The following is a 20310-nucleotide window of genomic DNA, read 5'->3' on the forward strand; positions in this document are numbered from 1 at the left end:
ATTTTACTAGACAGAAACAAGTGATGCACCATTGATAGGCCGCATCAAAGATACTGGCCTTTAACATCTTAAGGATGGAGAGGTTCATTTATGTTTCTAGTAAATAATTAGAGTGCTTACTATTGTAGTCTTCTAGGTGCTGAGGCTAGAGAAATGAATTTTTAAAAATCCATAATAAAAAAGGAACATTTCATTTTAAGGTAACCAATTTTATTGTAAAATAAATATTTTAAGAAAAGAGCAGAAAAATCCATTGATTTATTCAAGAAATGAAGAGAATGGCCTCTGAGGAGTAACTGGAAATACTATTAATAATTGTGTTCTAGTGCATGTGTTCCCAGCCCTTCAGAGGGAGCGGTGCTCTGATTATCAGAGGACCAGACAGTTTACAAAGCTGATGGGGGCATTGCTAAAGGTCTGGGATGTGAGAGGGGGGTCTCTTTTATTGACACACATGTTCTCGTTCCCAGAGCATAGGGAAATTCCATATGCCATGGAAATGAGGTCTCGAAACTGCCCATTATAGAAACAAAACAAAAAAATTAAATTTACTGCTGAAATAAAATGTGCCCCACGTGGCCAACATTTGGACATTTGTTTTCAGTCCACATTGCTACAAACACACTTGACAGTTCGCAGGATAATTGGCTGTAGTGTCAAAGCATAAATAAAACTAAAGCTCCAATTCTGAGTGGAACAAAAAGAGACCTTCTGATGCTCCCAAAGGCTTAGGTTTAGAGTTTTGAGTTTTGGTGTTAATGCAGTCCTTGAATAAATAAATACATAATACATAAATAATAAGGAGCAGGCTTATTATATATAGACTATAACTTCAGATTCTTAGCAGAAATTCAAGTCTACATGTGTGATGTAAGTAACAAGTATTGTAGGCTGGCCTTGTCATCTATAAAGGAGAGCAGTGTGAACCCAAGTGTTTGAGACACATTAGCTGTGTTGAATCTCCCCTTCAGAGCAAGCTAGATAATAATGGGGCATATGGAGGTTAGGTTTTAGATTTCAGAAGCCTAGGTGGGACTGGGGGCTAGGCTTTTAGACTGTGATCTCAGAACCAGGAAAACCTGACAGGTCCAGGCTTTTAAAAGAAAGAGGAAAGTAGTTCCATGTAAGAATGACATGAGCAATAACACGGAGGATATCAAAAAAAAAAAAAAATCACAGTACAGTCATGGTAAATATGACTCAAGTTCATTCATTCAGTTAAAATTATTTTTTTTGCAAATGGCCGCTCTATGCCAAGCCCCGTGCAGAGAACAAAGCTAAACAACCTCACACCCTGCCCCATGGAGACAAGCAATGTACAAGCAGATAAATACACAATTCTACACTGACAGATGCTGCACACACATGAAATACCTGAAGAAAAGGATGAAGGATGGAGCATTTGATGGATGGTCAGGAAAGGCTTCTCTGAGCTGATATTTGAGTTTTCCTGGCAAAGAGCACTGTGTACACAAAGGCTTTGAGATCAAAATGACAACTAACAAGCAGCAACAACAAAGAGGAAGAATAAAAAAAGAAAGCCAAAACTTTCACATATTCAATCATCTTCCTCTGAATTTAAATCATACAACCCATCAGAAAAAAAATTTTTGAGTGAGTACCCTCAATGTTTATATTTATTTACTTATAAACTGTATACATGTATTATGCTTATTATTTCCATTAGAAAACATATTCAAAAAAATAGAAATTGCAAAGTATGAGATGAAAAATGAAGTGAAAATTCCGCTATTTTCCTCTTCCTACATCACAGTGGATGGTCATGCCCACCCTGGGAGTGAACTCACTCCCCTTCCACAGTGTTGGAAGAGGTGTAAGGGTCTGGGTGGAGCCTAGTGAACAAAAGGGAGAGTGAAGACTAGGGGGGTGAGAGTTCGCCTAGGGAAATTTACTGCTGGCCTCAAAGCCACAGCAAGGAGCTTAGATTTCATTGCAGTCTGTGGGAAGTCACCGATGAGTTTTCAGCAGTAGACATGAACCAGCTTGTCTTCAAAAGATCACTCAGTCTGCTGTGTGGAGACTAGACCAGAAAAGGGCAAAAGGGAAATCGTGGAGATCATGAGGAGACTATTGCTAACACAGAGAAAAGAGTAGCTCAAACTGGGATGGTCCTGGTAAGGATAGAAACGACACATTCAATATAAATTTTGGAGATAAAGAGTGGGGTGTGAGGGAGACTTACGAATGTCTTAAGTTTAAAATGCCTGTGAAATGTTCCAGTGGAATTATCTAGTGGGCAACCGTGAAGTGGGTTAGGCCAGAAATATAAATGAGGGCATCGTTGGCACAGAGAAGCCATGGGAAGATTAAAGCCATCTGGGAAAAGAACGTAGAGAGGAAAAGGACCCCGTTCAGGACTGAGTTCAGAGAACAGACATCCATTTGGGTTCTGAGATAATAGATTTAAAGCAAAACAGACAGTTGATTTTTTCCAGCAGTGACCAGCTGTTCAGAGGCTAAATTGGCATTCATTCAGGCTTGGGCTTTTGTCTTTTGGTTGAGTGGTAATGAAATGGTGAAAGGTTTCAAGGTAGGAGAGATCTGTGTTTGAGAAGACAGAGGGTAAAGATGCAGACCAACAGAAAAGATTTAAAATGCCAAAGAGGAAGAGTCTACACTTAAGAGACTCCATTTGAGAAACAGAAAGATGATCTTTGGAGCCCAGGAAAAAAAGCAAAGTTTTTTCCTGAATGAAGACAATGGATTTGTGTTGAGCTTTACTTTGTAAGATCCCTCTACTTCTCCCAGCACCAACCTATGTTCTACTGTTCCCCTTGGAAACAAAGGCAAAGACTCATACATGAGCTCCTGGCCAAGGCAAAGGCAGACAGACAATGGCCAGGAGGCAAGATGAGGCTAACTGTGACCACAGTCACAGTGACACCATGCTTCGTGCATAAGGCATGCGATGCTAGGGAGCATTGGGAGAGTATTAGCTTAAGCCCGAGATGAATTTTTATCCCGGTTTATCTAGTATCAGTGGACCCACATTCCTCCACCATAGCCTTAGAACTAGTAATAGTTCATCTGGTATTGGCACTATCGACATAAGAGGAGAGGCTCGAAGGTGAACAGACTTCTTGAGAACTGACACGTCCTCTGGAACTTTTACAAGCATGACTTTTATTGATACCTTAGGACCACTGAGTTTGGAAGTCCAGCCAAATTCTAAACTTTGCCTCCCTAAGTACTGTCTGTACTTTCATTTGGATTCTTTTTTTCCCCCTTAATAGCTATACATTATAACAATCTATTCAGCCTCTCACTTAAACAATTCCATACGTACAACTCATTATATTAAGTGATTGCACATAATTTTGTAAACATACGAAACCAAAGTGACAGTTACATTCACTGTTTAAAAACTGGAAAATTATTATCTATACACTTGGCTAATTAATACACACTGTTAGTATCTCCCTAACCACCATCCACATATACTGTACTTATGTTGTACATAGGGTTTTTTAAAGAAATTGAAATTGGCATAAGAAATGTTTTCTTGGTTTAGTTCAAATCCTGGCTGATCACATATATTGTTTCACAATTCATGTTTCACATTCATGTTTCTTTCACAAGGCAGGCTGTCCTATAATGAAGCATGTCAATTTTACTACTGTAGTGAACATTCTTCCACAGTCAGCCAGATGTTCTACATCAGTTAAGGAAATTTTTAAAAAAGCCTTCAGAAAATGGTTAACAAAATAACTCTATTCCTGGGGGAACAGAGGTATGCGTCCCTCTGAAATGTCTGTTCTAATCCAGGAGTGGTTTAGGGTCGTTTCCTAAATAATCAGTGCATGAGTATAGTCTTTTTCTTTTTTCCCTTGATGCTATCATGGATGTTGTGTGAACGCCTACAAACACTGGGCACTGAGCTAGTAGAATAAATAGCACCTCTTTTCAAGAAAAGTGAAAGTATGATAGTTTGAAGCTCAGGACTTGGGTTTGAATCCTGGCTTTACCACTTACCAGTGCTTTTACCTAAGTCCTCGGGGCCTCATCTTCTTTACCTACGAAGTGCAGAAAACACTGGTACCCAGTTAACTGGGATGTTATGAGATTTAGAAGACATAATACATGTAAAATCCTTGAAACAGTGACTGGCACATAGTAAGAGCTCAGAAAACAGGAACTAGTATAATTTTCCTGCACTTCCTCTGTAAGACCCCTCTCAACAAAATGAATGACAAAGCTTCATCTTTTGAGAGTGAGCTTTATTTTCCCAATAGCCAAAAACGTATCCAGGCTCAAGTCTATTATAAAAGGAGATCACTCACCCTGATATTATTAAACTGAATAATAGTTTCCAAGTTAAAAGCTGAGCTTCCCTAAAGTAGTGAAACTTTTTCTTGTGTTGCTTGTGAATGCACTCTAAAAATAATTCTGAAAGAGACTTCTAAAATGAGCAGAGGCTGTGTCACTAAAATGTGAGTGGTCATCCAAGTTCAAGGCTCATTTCAAGAGATAAATTCTGGATTTTTTTAAATCTAAAAATCAGAGTAATTTAGATGTCTCACTACTATAAATATCAAGAAAGGAACAATCAATGGCACTATTTGCTTTTTTTTTTAGGACCTTGAATGTTGCATGCAGACTGGCAAACTTCTGGTTCTAAAGACACATTACCCTCTTCCCCTTAGATATTACAGACTATGGAGTTATTTTTATTTTTATAAACTCAGTAAACAAATATTTCCTAGAATCTAATTCTCTTCAATACATTTTGCATTTTATACTATTTCAATATAATTTTGGGTTCCTATTGAAGACCAATTCGAGTGGAAGGAGCCTTTTTAAAAAGTCCTCTGCTAAATACAGTCCAGAGAATCATTTAATGCCTCATTCCACGGTTTGGTAATTCCTTGCACAGTCCCCCTTGTAGCCAACCCAACTGCTCACAGTCCACGTAAGCCCCTTTCTTCATGATCTTTCCACAGATCTAATGGAAGCAGTAGAACATCTTCACTCTAGTGCTGGTCTCACTGAGTAGTTCTCAGAACTTAGTGCATTAGGAGTCCCTGGAGAGCATGTTTAACTGCAGGTCCCTGGGGCCTCTGCGGCTCTTGCAGGTGGTACTTGTTGGGTGGGCCTGGGACTCTGCATCTTGGAAAATGATCCAGGAGACTCTGAGGCAGGAGGTTTCACAGTCCATTCTTACAGAGACACCGGAAGAGAGGCAAAGGCAAGTGGAATCCAACGGACTTGGCTTGATCAGATCTCCACCACCAACAGACTCTGGGAATCTGTGCCAGTTGGTTAAGCTCAATTTCTCCATCTATAAATGAGGAACAAACCCACCTGCCTCAAAGGGTTGCTAGGGAAGGAAAATGAGATGATGCATTTAGTTAGTTAAGCACCCAACAGAGCCCTGGTACAGAGTAAGTGCCCCATAAACAGCACCTATAAAACCATTACTTCAGAAACTTTCAGCCTGTGGTTAAATCACCTATTTAGTTTTCTCTTTTTGGATTTGTAACAGTTTAGACGTATTTATGGCTCTGCTTTGAATTTTTTCCATTTTCACCTCTTTCCGAAGAACTGAGTGCTATGGTCTGTGTCTGAGCAGGGCTCAGGTAGCTCATTATTCCTCTATGTGTGTGTCTAATTAGTCTTTAAATGGGCACACCTCACTGCACCCTTTAATCGCAGCATCTCATTAGGGAGCTCCGTTTGCCATCTTGTTATTTCCCATCCCTTCACCTAGGTCCCCCCTTTTTTCTGCTCCTCCTTTCAGTCCTCACGTCTTCTTATGCTCATTTCTTTATTCGTAAGTATTAAATCCTTCATTTTATGCTTGTCATTATTCCCTCCTTTCTGCACAGCTCATTACACCCCTCCATCTGTGAACCTCATTATGCCATTCCATTTTTATCTCATTACACCCTCATCATGCACATATTATTAGCTCCTCCGTTCATGCATAGCACTGCATTCTTTCTCTCTGCTTCTTATCACAACCTGCCCTTTCCACCCTCCCCATTTAATGCTTCCATTTATAAGTCACATTACATCCACCCAAATGCCTTTATCATTACACCCAACCATTTATGCATCTCGTTACACCATCGCACAGGCACATGTCTGTGTGCATTTCTATTTGTACATCTCATTATGGGCCCATCAAACATGCACATGTCATTACTCCCCTTTCAAGTGTTCACGTTGCATTACATCCTTCTACCTTTGCATCTCATTACATCCAATATTCCTAGGTTTAACAACAAACTAACAAAAACAGACAGGTAAGTATATTACTTGCTTTTAGAAAATGAAATATGTTTCTCAGGTGCCTAACATCAGTGTTTCTTAAAGAAGTCATTCATTTGGGAAAGATTTCCATGTATTTGTCTAGCTAAGAGACAAAAAAGCACTATATTTTATATGCATAAAAAGAAGCTTCTTTTCTTACTTGGTTTGTATCATCATCATCACTACTTCGTACTATTTTTCTACAGTTTACAAAGTAGTGTATTTATCCATGAAATGATTTGTGGCAACAGATCTCTGAAGGAGGCAGCTTAGGAATCACAGTCATTGTACAGATTGAGAAGTACGTTGAAAGTACCGAGAAATAAAGATATTTCCCAAGAACTGCTAGGGCTCAGAGCTCAAATCAGATTTTCTGACGCCAAAACCCGCATTCTTTATACCATCCCCGCTGTGCAGGAAAGAATCTCATCCCCGAGTATCACTTGTCATTTAACCCATTTGGTAACACTTCCCTACGACAGAACTGGGTCTCAGCTGGCTTTAGGTTTGGTTTGTTTTCTAAAACAAAACAGTCAAATATATTTCAAACACTTTGCAGTCCATGTTTATTATCTCTTTGTCTCTGAGTTTGAAGAGCTAGATTAAAAGAAGCTTTCATGTGAAGCCCCCACAAATATAAATGCAAAAATCAGGAAAAACAGAAGATCCTATGATGACCTGCAGCACCAGGGCCAGCCTCACACAGGCAAAATAAGAGGACTCCTCTACAGGGGATTTGAGGGGTACCATGGAATCCCCACCACATGCACAGTCTGTCTTCCTCACAGATTCTAATCCCTGCCAGTCTCTTTGCTTCCTTGGACTGTGTTCTCTGCCTCACTTTTATTTCTTATTAAATAACTCACAAATTCAGGGAAGTGCAGAAAGATGATATCCATTCCCACCACAAGAAAGAAGAGATATTTACATTTCTTCCATATTTAGTTCATATACTCCCCTTTACAGAAAGAAACTGTTGCAAATACCCTCCTAAGATTGGTGTGTATTATTTCCATGAATGTTTTGTACTGTTGTTTTAAAATTTGACATTGTATTGCCATATCACACATAACTCTCCCAATATGCTTTCTATGGTTAATGTTATGTTTTAAAAATATATCTGTTCGTATATGTAGCTCTAGCTCATTCATCTTAGTATATGTGGAATTTTCCATTGTGTAAAAGGCCCGAGTTTGCTTTATCCATTTCTCTGCTGAGGGGTAGATCAACTTATCACATCTGCCTTAATCTCTATTACTTCACCAATGCTTAGCGCCATACTCTATCTGTTAAATGACTAAATGGAGACATTTGAAATTTCCATATCATGGGAAACAATGCCTTCTCCCCTAAATCTGTGGTAGAGTCAGTTTTATCTCCTACTGCTCCAAGTAGTAAACATGTCAACAAAATGATGCTTCTTAAAATAAAACTAGACCCTGGCCAAATGTTGATATGCACTAGTATATTAAAATAATTGTACCTAGAAGGGTGGTCTAATTCCCAGAACTTGGAATGCTTCTTGAGACAGCAAAAGGCAACAAAGAGAGAGAAAAACACAGCGTGTTCTATAGAAGTGTGGTTGATTTTCCCTGTGGTTTAAGAAATCACTAGAGACTGTTGCCAGCCCCTGATGCAGTCAAACCACTAGGACTGTGGTCACCAAAAGTATGGCCTATTTCAGGCATGAGAAAGTGTTGTTCAGTGGTAATTCCTCAAGAAACTTTAGAGTTTAGAAAGGCCTTCTATTGTGATGTGGAAAAAGAATTCATCATGCTGTGCTGGTGGGAGGGTAAATTGAACAGCCATTCTGAAAAGCAAGTTATCAGAACCTAGTGAAGTTAAGAATATGCATAAGATTAAAATTTTACTGTCTCATGCAAACAAGGTTTGTGGAGCAGAGGAGACTATTACTATTTACAGCAAATAACCTCACTGGTTCCCCTTTGCCTCAGTTGTTAACCTTGGGGCAACACGATGAGAACCAGATGTCATGTTACACACACCAGGGTCTGTATTATAGGGAAGGAACCCTGAAAATATGAATCTTGGTATTTATAAAGGGGAGGGACAGCACCCTCACTCATCTGAAAGAAGGAGAGTAAAATATTTGCTCTTTGGGAAGGATTCTGGGTTCTTACTCTTACCTTTAGGGTTGTAGATAGACAGTTCCAGGGGAAGGATAAGGCATAGTGTCTCCAGTTTGACAGCCCAGGGGTGTCTCCGAATCCTGGATCTCATCCACACCTTGAAATGTGAGCACATACTTCTGGGAAGAGAATTGTTTCTAGATTGCCTCTCACTTTCTAATTGTGAATTAACTTCTAAAGCTTGTTCTTTTAGCCCAGCTCCCATGTTTCAGTAAGATTTTCTCAGAATGCCCAAACTGTGCAGAAATATAAAAATATTTTCTCTATATTCTTAACACATACCCTATGATCCAGCAGTTTCACTCCTGAGTGATTATCTCAGAAAAATTCTTACTTGCATCTTTAATAGGGTGTGTATGAGAACATTCACTGTTTTCATGGTCTGTCTAGGTACAAAGATGGAGGCACCCTTGGTGCCCATCACTAGGGTTAGATAAGGGTTAGATAAACTATGGTGGGTGATGGAAATGCAGTATGAAATCCCATTGCAGCAGTAGAGGCAACAAACTAAATATATACAACACCATGTAGAGATCTTGAGCGAAACAAGCAAGAAATAGAATGTGGTCTATGGTATAACATATTTGTGAAAATGACAAATACCCTAAACATGGCTACATATTTTTAAAGAATACATATTCATTCAAAGACTTATATCAAACCCAAAAGAATGAGAATTTATGTAAAGGGGAGGTGAGAGGAACAGTCTGGGAATGAGAGTAGTATCAGGGATCAAGGAAGAAAAATAAGACAATAAGAGAAGGACCTCACCCCCAACAAAATAACCTACATGGTTGAGGAATATGGTAATCTCACTAACTGATTCCCAAGGAAGACAAAGAAAGCCCCTCCAATGTGCTTTTTCCACGTTAGCACCGGTGTGGTCTAGTACCACGTAGCAACACACAGTAGTACTAGATGCTCAATATATAGGTGTTAAATGCTGGTGGCAACTGTTGATTAGAAAAAGTCACTGCAATTTTTTGCTTTCCAATGTGAAAGGAGATCCCATATGAATGAGGGTTTTCGTTGCCAACAGTTCCAGTGATTATTTTTACTGCTGACACAACTGTAGAAATATCAACATTTTCTTGACATTTGAACATTGGTCGTCTTTTGCTCTTGCTTCTACTCTGTTAAAAAAAAAAAAAACTTTGCTGATTTTAATGGGCTAGCTAAAATTTAAAAGAAGTTGGATCCATAAAGAAATTAATTATGGGTTTATCAAACATTTATGAAGTTTCACCCATTTTGCCATCTTTATTTTCTACTCAGTCCATATTCTTACATTAGCTATTCCATGAACTGCTTTTTTCTTAATTTAAACTCATCGTGCTTACTGCCAACATTCTGTAATCAGATTTTTTTTTTCCATGATCCAGTGAGTGTAAAAATTTGACTTTTTGAATCAAATCAAATATTATCTTGTATTTGTTGGTTCTTGAATGAAAGAGTTCTTTAGAGCTTCTCTGAAATAAATCAAAGATGAGTGCTTTCTTCCAGCTACTTGGAGCCAAACCCATAGTCAGAATTGCTATGACTTGCCAGGAAGCAATTCAATCCTTCCCAACACACTGTGGCTCAAAAGATAAGAAGAAAGCCAAGTCTATTTCATGATCCATAGTGATAGTAAAAAGCTTGCCATGGTGACCTCAAACACTCATGTGTACCTAGAGTTCTTTTCCTAATCTGGGATAGCAAAATGAGAGACGATGGAACATAGCACATGTGTGACAGCCATGCTGAACACTGGAACACATGTGAGTTCTTCCAGGTCAGCACCCTGCTCAGAATCTGTCCCCTCCCTCCTCACACATCCCAGTCTTCAGCCAAGTTTCAAGTTAAGTCCCAACAAGTTCAATATATTCACACCTCAACTCTTCCTTCCATATTGTGAAATTTGGAATAAAAACATCTCTGATTTTCAAGAATGGAATTTTTGCTCTTGCAACCAGATTTATGTTTATTTGTCAAATAAAACCAAACTATTGTGGAAAAGTATGAACACATATTTGATGACTGAGACACATGAGGACTGAAAAATTCCTCAAATATCAATTAATAGAGACTTATCAGTCATCCCCACATCTGCTCCCAAGGATATATGATTAATTTCCCAGTCAGTGCATGTCAGAGTAACTTGGGGAGTTTGTTTAGAAATGCAGATTGCCAGGCCCAAACACAGACTTGTCAGGTTAGGCTTCCAGGAAGGAAACCTGTATCTGATGTTTGAAACAAATTTCCCTGGGATTCCTGATGCCAGTACCTCCTGAAAACTGGTGATCTGGAAAAGTTGAAGTCTTGAAAATAAGCAGACAACATACTATATTGATGGACTCATGTAAACATTCTTCTTCAGTTACTAACATTTTATTCTTAAAACTTGTTTTATAAAGTTAAATAAGATGAATTCTTATAATATGCAGAGGGATACAGGTAGTTTTTTAAAATAAATATGTTCCAAAAGGGCTTTGGTCATAACTATGCATAACTGAATAGACATGAAAATTGAAAACCTAAATGCTACTGTGAATATAACTGTGTCTCAATTAGCAAATAATTTTTAAAAATCATTGAACAACTCCTATGGGCAGAGGGCTATACTAAGTATTTTCAGAAGCTGCAAAATAATATAGAAATCTTGTTAAGGAGCTTTAATCCAGTTGACAGCCAAAAAAGTCACATCAGAAGAAGGTTAATAATAATCACAACCACACACAAATAAAGGTGTGTTCCAGTTTCCCTCTATGAGAAATACTGTGGACCCAGTGGATTACTTTCCCACATCTTTGGAATACTGGACTGTGTCTCCATCTGTTTATCCTTGTTCCTGACAGTAATATTTTTCAGAAATTGAAATAAATTTAAAAATTAAATTATAGCATAAATATTCCTTAGAATCTCTTTTGCTACTTTATTCATTCAACATACAGTGTTTCTTATAAGACACTATGACTACACAGTGTAGGACAACATAAATAACATAAAGATGAACAATGTAAAGATGAATCATTAATTTTCTTCCCTCAGTAAGTTTATTTTTCACACCCTGGACTCCAGCTGGTTAGAACATGTGCACTAGAAATAAAGACAGAAAACCTTAATATTGTGTGAAAATATCGGGGAGTGTTTAAAAAATAAAAACCCTTGTTTATGTTTCTTAAGGCATAGAGGATGTACCTAGTGTCGGTCCTATAAACCATAGGCACACAGAGCACATGAGGCAATCCTATGTTTTCTACCTGTGCAAAAATAGTGTTAGAACAGAATGTAAATGTGCCAGAACCCAGAGTCCTTCCAGATGTATGCTTTCACTGATTTTGGGAAAATTGTTTCCCAATACCCTCTCACAGTACGTAGACCACATTATACGATCCAGAGGCCACTTTGCACTTTTACAGAATCCACAGTAGTGACTCATGCTGTCACTAGCATCAAAATAATGTTGTAAATATCCTCCCATCTTTCCAAGCTGCTTGGCATATTTTTCCCCTAGGAGGCTTTGCAAGAGACTGTTTTTTTACATAGTTTTCCAAATTCCTACTACCATTAGTGATTTTTTTTCCCCTAAAACTAGAGAAACAGTCATTTAATCAGCTGTTTTAAAACATCACTTTTCCCTTCAAGGTCTTTACACCCCTTTTGAATTAAATGGTGTTTAGCAGGCAAATCCTTCTTAGTGCATGCTTCCTATGATTCTGTATCTTTTTAAGTCAATGGAAATACTATAGACTTCAATATTCTTTGGGTTTTATTGAGGCCTGATTTGGGGTGTACTTTGGAGAATGTGACACCTCTAAGTAGAAATATTATTTTCATTGAAAATTGTCCAAAGAGGTGTTACCTTCCCTTCTTCACGGCACAGTCTCAGTATTGATGCTTAATGCTGCATAACGAATTGCCACAAACCTAGCAGCTTAAACTATACTTTTATCTCATATTTTTATCTCACAATTTCCTTGAGTCAGGAGTGCTTGTAGCAGGGTCCTCTGCTCGAAGTCTTACAAAGCTTCAATCAAGATATTGGCTAGGCTGTGCTTTTACTTGGAGGTTTGAATGGAAAGGATTTACTTTCAAACTTGCTCAGGGTGTTGGCAGAAATCATTTTTGAGAGACTTGTAGAACTGAAGGGCTGGATCTCGGCTGAAGTCTCCCTGTAGGTCCTTGAGGCCACCCACAGTTCCCAGTCATGTGGCCCTCTCCATAAACAGTTCATATCGTGGCAGTTTGCTTCTTCAAGGCCAGCAGGAGAGTTTCCCTAAGCATCTGTTGGCAAGATGGGTTGTGTGTGTGTGTGTGTGTGTGTGTGTGTGTGTGTGTACACATAATAATATCATCACAAGATTAATATCCTTTCACCTTTGCCATATTCTTGGTTAGAAGCAAATTACAGGTCCCTCCCACACTTAAGAGAAAGGGATTGTATGAAGGAATGAACACCAGGAAATGGAAGTTATTGAAGGGTCAGCCTAGGGTCCGTCCACCACAATGACTTTGAACTGAAATACTCAGGGAGTGACTCTACTTAGAGATGAATGATTTTTATTACTCTTCTGGAGTCTAGTTTTCTAAAAGGAGTTCATAATTCTCTAAACAAGTCAGTTTTAGTTCTCTTGTCTTAATAAAAGAAGAAGACATATGGTAATTCTTGGGCAAGGCCTGGGGAATGCTACAGGACCACAAGGGTGAAGAAGATAAGTAAGAGATAAATAAAACATTTAAGAAGTAAAAATTCAAAAAATTTAGATATCACAAATTGACTGTTTGTTTGTTTGTTTTGTGATTTTTTTTTTTTGCTTTGATTTTCCGCCAGTATTTGGAACCACCTGTGTTTCATTTGTCTCTCTGTTCTAAGCTGAATGTTATTGCCAACTTCAACAGTTTATGGAATTACTGTGTATCTCCCTCACTAGTTCCCTTTGCACAAAACCTAAATCCTCTGAAGAAGTAAGTCTACATTTGTCTTGAGAACTTGAACACTGGCATGTCACTTGCCATCTGTCTTAAACTTTTTAAGTAACTTTTTGCCAAGACAAGTGTGGATTACAAACAACAACCTGGGACACTTCTGGTCTCAGAACTGGAAAAATAAGGAAATCCTTAAGTGTTATTTTAAGTACTTTGTTTGCTAGCAGTGTTTGTGGCAAATGAAAAATTGATCCTTAATTGTGTGGGAAATAAAGACATGATCTGAATGCCAATGGCCAAGGACAGACTTCAGAGACTTAGCAGTTTTGAAATTGATATTTGTGAACATCTGCTTTTTCCCCATAAATTTTAATATGGATTTCATCCTTTGAAACCCACAAAATTCTCAGGTGCTTCTTCAGTCTTTATCTTGGAAACATGCTTTTTTTAAAAAAACTCTCCTTTTTTTCCCGTTGAAGACATTCAAAATCACTTCTGCTAAAACAGCATTCCTTATACATAGTGCCTCTTGGAATGCCTAAAATATGATATTAAATGTTAGCAACTCAAAAACCTGTATTCAGCATGTTGAACCTGCAAAATGTTCAGTCCCAGAACACAAGCCATAATAGTCTTAATAAAGGATGCTGAAAAGTATTCATTTCTAGTCCCAGTTTATGCCTTTCATTATTCTGTAAATATTTATTTAATGTGTGCTTATTTTTAGCGCTGAAGTTATAGCAGCCAATACAACAGACAGAATCCCTGCCTTTATTGGGTTTTTGTTCCAGTGAGTGTAAATCTTCTCTAAAAAGAATTTCTTTTAAATTTTCAAAATATTGTTCACATAGTTCATTGGAAAACTTTACACTGGGCCTGCAAACCAATGATTTTAATCCATTCTTGATGTTGAACTAGACTCTAGTGATACAACTTGTGAACACAGGTAAGTTTCTGCTTTCAGGGAGAATAGAGTTTAGCAAACTTCTCACTTTATCAAGAAAGGCAGACCTTGGAAATAGGAACTTTGGAAAAGATCTGGGCAACCACGTATCATTCTGTATTTTAGATCCACCATAAGCAGTGCAAACAGTGCCTCTATCCCTGGGCTCTTGGGCATACTAAGAGCTGTTTCCATGGGTAGAAGATGAGTGTGTGGACCAGAGGAAAGGAAATAAAATCACAACTGGGCAGAGGGCAAACAGAATTAGCTGGGCACATGCAAGGCTAGCAAAGACATTAAATCTCTCTTAGGAAAGCAACTTTTTAATAGTGCAGTTCTGGCCACCCTGTTGCAGAGGCTATAAGCCATTTGCATAATAGGAGAGCCTCTGGAGGACAGTAGAGCTTTTTAATTTGGTTAGGCTAATAGTTTTCCATCCATTTACAGTGTAATGGAACCTCTCTCTTCTGCCTCTTGAACAGGAACACATTGGCAGGATGCCACAGGGCACGTGAAACGGGGCGATTTTCTCGGTGTGTCAGTTCTACTCCATCATTTAGAGGGGAAAAATTAATTAATTTACTGGTAACTAATTTAAGACATTATTTTCCATTAAAACCAATAGAGCCATATTTTGGAACAGAATGCAAATTTTGCATCCACTTTCAAGATAAAGCATGAAATTAAAACAGAGCCAAGAGCAGAGGGATTAAACCCTCCTGCACATTTTCCATCAGTCCCCTGCAAAGCCAACCTAATAAAAATAATGTTTTGATATGAATAATTGATTCTCAGTTTTATGTGAAGTGTAAATAAAAGCAAAGCCCCAGAAGCATTCCTTTCAACCCTACTGCCCCTTGGCTTTAAAAATTTGGGAGCTGCCATTAGATACAAGAAAATTCTGGGCCACTTCAGGCTCTGGCTTCTCATTTCCCCACAACCCAACGCCCAGCCCTGGGGCCCATGCTCACTGCCCACTGCATTTAAGAGCACTCCCTTGGGAGAGTTTGAGCTGGCCACTCTTTTGCAAGCTGAACCAAGAGAGGTTTTCTCAGTGCTCCCTCCAAGTCCTTAACACTGAGGTTGAGCCCTGGCCATCCTGCTCTCACGTACCCTTTACCCAGTCTCAGAATGCTATGCAGCAGGCAGGCCAGCTTATGTTCTTTGTGCTTTGTGTTCCTGAAACAGGATCTGGACCAGGTACAGCTCCATCTGGAAGAAGTGAGGTTCTTTGACGTGTTTGGCTTCAGCGAAGCAGCAGGAGCGTGGCAATGCTTCATGTGCAACAACCCCGAGAAAGCAACAGGTAAGAGCTCCCTCTCCCCCTGGCTGCTAAGAATCCTTTGTGCTCCTGGGATTTATGGGGATCCACAAGCCCCACTGTCCTGGTTGGATTTCTTTTGGCATAAACATCCTAAGTTGGAATAATGTTCAAAGGTGTTCCTGATCGCCTCTGCACTGTGCTGAGAAAGGTGTCACGCCTAAGTGAGAGTGAGAAAAAGGGAAGATGTTGAAAGGGAGAGAAACATAAACCAGAAAAAAACAAGAGAAACAGTGCCTTACATCTATGTGGCTATCAAGAAAGTGGTACTGGCCAATTTGCCCTGAAACATTCTTTATTTCAACCCAGATGACCCTGAGGGTTAGAGAAAAACAAGCATTCTGTTAAGAGCCCCAAAGAAATGAGATCACACTAAATGAGTGAATGGTTGCACAGACCCTCTCATCTCATAGTCCCCCCTTACACTTTCGCTTGATTTTTGAACTGAGTGACAAGTGAGACATTTAAAGAGTAAGGAATTATTTAAGAATGACTTTATAGCTGGTTATTCACCCTCCTCCTTCCTTTCTGCTGCCCAAGGAACTTGGTCCACTAACATTGCCGAAAAGTAATGATTGTAAGTGAATATGAGTGAAGCCCTATGCTAAACATGTCAGATATCTCATTTAACCTTTGCTATAAATTTTTTTTTTTAAGTGGAGGTGCTGGGGATTGAACCCAGGACCTTGTGCATGCCAAGCATGCACTCTATGACTGAGCTATATGCTCCCCACTACAGTAAACTTATAAGGCTAGTTTCAATGTTATCTCTATTTTACTGATTAAAATAAACCGAGGCATAGAGCATTCTGAGAACTACCTGAGGTCACACAGGTAATAAGTTAACAGTGGCAGGATTTGAACCCAATCTGACTCCAGAGCCCACGCTCTTAACCATTTCTCCATTCTGCTTCCTGTTTACACTTGCTCCAGTCTGACCAGTAGAAATAGGTTGATAATAAGTCTAATATTCAAAAAGTTCCGCTGCTCTTGGGAACAGAATATTTCATCACTCATGTGCCCTCTGAGAAAGCACAGAGTTCTCCATCTCAACACAGACGCTGCTCAGGAACTGCAGTTTAAACCAAAGATGGTGTCAAAACACTGTTGAACACAAGCCACTTTGTAGACAAGCCATCATCTAGAGAGCCGTTGATGATACCACCTGCCCCCGTTCCTTGAATTTGGGGATTTTGCGCATCTTAAAGATCACCATTGTGGCAAGTCTATCCTCCTGCTCAGCCAGCAGGATGAGGTTGAATCCAAAAAAAAAATACACACACACACACACACACACACACACACACACACACACACACACACACACACACATGTTTATTTGGCCACATGGAGATGTGAGGGGCTCACAGAGAGGCACCAATTAAAATGTATCACCCTACGGAGAAGGTACGAGTGGAAGAAGCTGGCAGTTAAGGACTGCAGCCTTCATGAGGCACAGATTGCTGGCTGGTTTCAGATAAGGTTTGAGTTGATGCCAGGCTGAATGCCCTAATTTTTAAAAAGTTAATTTAAGCAAAGAAGAAACTGGGGAACTGAATGTCTTCATTATGAGACTTTCTAATTAGACCTTATATCACCTGTGAAAAAGACAGAACATAAAAGAAACTTTATTGGAAATTGTTGTGAAACAAGGTACTTATCTGAGGTGGCTCTGAGAGGCCCTTAAGAATTTTCATTCCAAGTAAGCTGAGTCCTTAGCTCAATAAACATGGAATTGTATCTGGCCAAGGGAGGCTTGGAAAAAGGGCTGCAAATTAAAAACACAAAGTGTTCCTTTAATATATGTTTTCTCAAATTCACTGCCATGCACTTGAAAAGAACATTTTGCACATTTGCTCATTCTTACTTGTGTTTCTCACAGTTAAATATAGACTGAGAACATATAGCAATAAAAATTCAAACAAGGCCAAATATTTTATAGCAGAACATATTGAATCAAAATGTTTGGCGTGGAAATCTTCAGTCTACTTGGATTTCTTTGCTCATTTCCTCTTGCTCCATGAAAGGGTATTTGAGTCTGAGAGAAATCTTGTTTTAAACCATTATTTTCACCAAAACTCTTGACTCCCTGATAAGTTTATATAGGTTGTTGATCTCATTATCATATTTTTATGTAGCATATAAATTACATATTTTGGCTATATGAAAGGTCTGACATATTGCTGACACATATATTATTCATATGGATGATATTTGCGTTCATTTTCTGCTTAAATTATAAGTTTAAAGATGATCAAGACATAGAAATAAATATTCTGTTACTTGATTATGCAAAACTAGCATAGTATTTGCATCCCAATTTCATTTGTGAAATGCATGTTTGTTGTGTTTGTTGAATATGATACAATACCTCTGCTTTGAAAGGATTTATTGTCCAGTGAGGTCCAGAAGGCATATATGGAAAAGTCTAGCATACTTCCTTGTGTGTTTTTAGCATGTAATAAATACTTGTTGAGTGAGTCAATGAATGAATAATATTTAGAAATGGAAAAGTCAAATATACCTTGAATATTAAAATAAGGTATTTTAAGATTGTGATTATGTGTTAATTATATCAAATCATCACTATACCATCCTCAGGGCATTTTGAATCTTGTTAAGCAGAGGTTAGTGTGTCTTTCCTCCTTGAGAGAAGTCACTAGCTATACAATAAAGTCTGCTTCCCTGATTGTCTTAGCGCCTGACATGTACTGTGCCCAAGTCTTGTTACTGTTCTGGTTTTGTTAGCACCCTGGCAGGGCCCAGATCCCTTGTCAGCCTCAGGGAGGAGAGTGTCTGAAGAGGTAGGAATGGAGTCTAGGACAATAGGCTGAAGAAATCAGATTTGAAAGTTTTTTTTTAAGGTATTGACACATGATACAATAGTTGTTGTCAAGTGTTCATTGTTCTAATATATTTTAAAAAATGCCAGCGTCTCCATAAATCAGGAACAAAACATGATGCAATTAGAAAATTTCAATCAGACATCAGGAAAGACATCCTGAAATATAAATCCTTCTTAATAATGTGTTGACCAAACTATGGGACACCAGAAATTAACAGCAAATCAGCTGGCTTCCCTGGTCACTTTAAGTCCATTCCCCTCCTCCAGTCAAAGTCACATGACCCTACCAATTCCCAGTCACTTTCCCACTAGCTCCACCATTAACACATAGAAATTCACAGGCGTTTACTACCTGGTAGTCAATAAAATCTTTTTGTCCAGTTAGGTGCAAATGAAGTCAGAGGAAACTGAGTACTAGAACAATATAAAGGTCCTAAAATTATTATAATTGCTGGTATTTATATGCTAACTGTGTGCCAAGTTTTACATGCATTTTTCTCATTTTCTTACCACTATTGAGTCCATTTTACAGACCAGGAAACTGAAACACAGAGAGGTTAAGTAGTTTTTCCAAAGTCATATAGCTACTAAGTGGTAAAGCTAGGATTTTAATCCAGGTTAATTCCTGAACCTGAAAATTCGATCTCTAGGGCAAATCCAAGTTAAAAGACATAGAATATTGAAAATTACAAGAAAAATTATTCCATAATGTCATAATATGTTGGAAAGACTGAGGAGTGATCTACCACTCCAATGATTTAATCTGCTTAAGAGCAGGGGTATTTGATATGATAATGTGTGGGAAATGATTACACGTGGGGAACAGTTACGAAGAAGCTCTTTCCAATCCCTCCAATTGCTGATTCAGTTTCCAATAATCATTTTATAAAAGTACAGAGCAGAAGATTTTAAAAAATCACTGAAATAACTCAAAAATCTTCAGAGACTTGCCTGGTGGTGTTATTGCCAATCGCATTACTCCACATGAATGAGAGACTAGAGATTGAGCAAGTAGATCGAACAGAACAGAACCTATTTCTGGAAAACAAAACAAATCCCCTTTATCAGTCGTCCTTGTGTCTCGGAACTGCTAGTACACGTTAACAGTAAGAGTTAGTCAGCTGGACCATCCTGGAACGCATCTGGCTTTCTAGTCAGTCGCATTTATTAAAAGGAGGAAGAGGAACTAAATCGTGACTTTCAGTCTTGTCTCTTGAGACACATGGGATGCCTTTGTTCTTACTCCCACAGAAAACAGTTCAGAGACAGCTCAGTTTTGGCACTTGTGTCTTCCTCTGTGGATCTGAGAGCTTGCCAGTGTGATTACTCTCTTAGTCACTAGATACTTAGATATTGAATGTGATTGTCCGTAGGAGGTCTCCTTAGGTTACAAAAGAGAATGAAAAAAATTTTTTTCAGACAGCCTTCTGAAAAGATTCCCTTTTAGAATTCAATTTCAAATATTTGTGCTATAAGAGCACACTGTCCATTATATCACATGGGCAAATAGAGATGGTTTCAAGGTGATACTGGGATAAGAAAGACCTCTGTCAGATTTTCTTCAGACACTAGAAACTGGTAACAGTGTGATTCTCCTTTGGTGGGCCCCTTCAGCACGGGCTAGATGGCCCTCTACTCCAGACGCCAGCATGAAAATGGACCAAAATACCTCTGAGGTCCCAACTCGTAAGACATAAATAGCCTTGTAGGTCCATTAACATGAAACTTTTCCATGTAATTTCAGTGCCAGCTTTTCGCAGAACTTTAAGGGTGACAAAAGAAAACCCACTTTGGATTTGTATGATGGCTGGGTTTGTCTTATGATGCCTTCCCTCCTACCACACTATGCAAGAACGTTGCCATCCATGTT

General features: G+C 38.7%; 1 protein-coding gene across 6 annotated transcripts in view; it reads left to right on the top strand.

Moving 5' to 3' along the window:
* The window catches only part of VEPH1 (ventricular zone expressed PH domain containing 1), a 197225-nt gene that overhangs the window by 154242 nt on the left and 22673 nt on the right, over positions 1-20310 (top strand). For all 6 annotated transcript variants that reach the window (XM_032485610.1, XM_032485602.1, XM_032485619.1 and 3 more), the window contains one exon: positions 15463-15580. In XM_032485610.1, the coding sequence (XP_032341501.1) occupies positions 15463-15580 (118 nt within the window). The remainder of the gene's footprint in view (positions 1-15462; positions 15581-20310) is intronic.

This window comes from Camelus ferus, chromosome 1, assembly GCF_009834535.1.
Source record: "Camelus ferus isolate YT-003-E chromosome 1, BCGSAC_Cfer_1.0, whole genome shotgun sequence".
Classification (NCBI taxonomy): Eukaryota; Metazoa; Chordata; class Mammalia; order Artiodactyla; family Camelidae; genus Camelus; species Camelus ferus.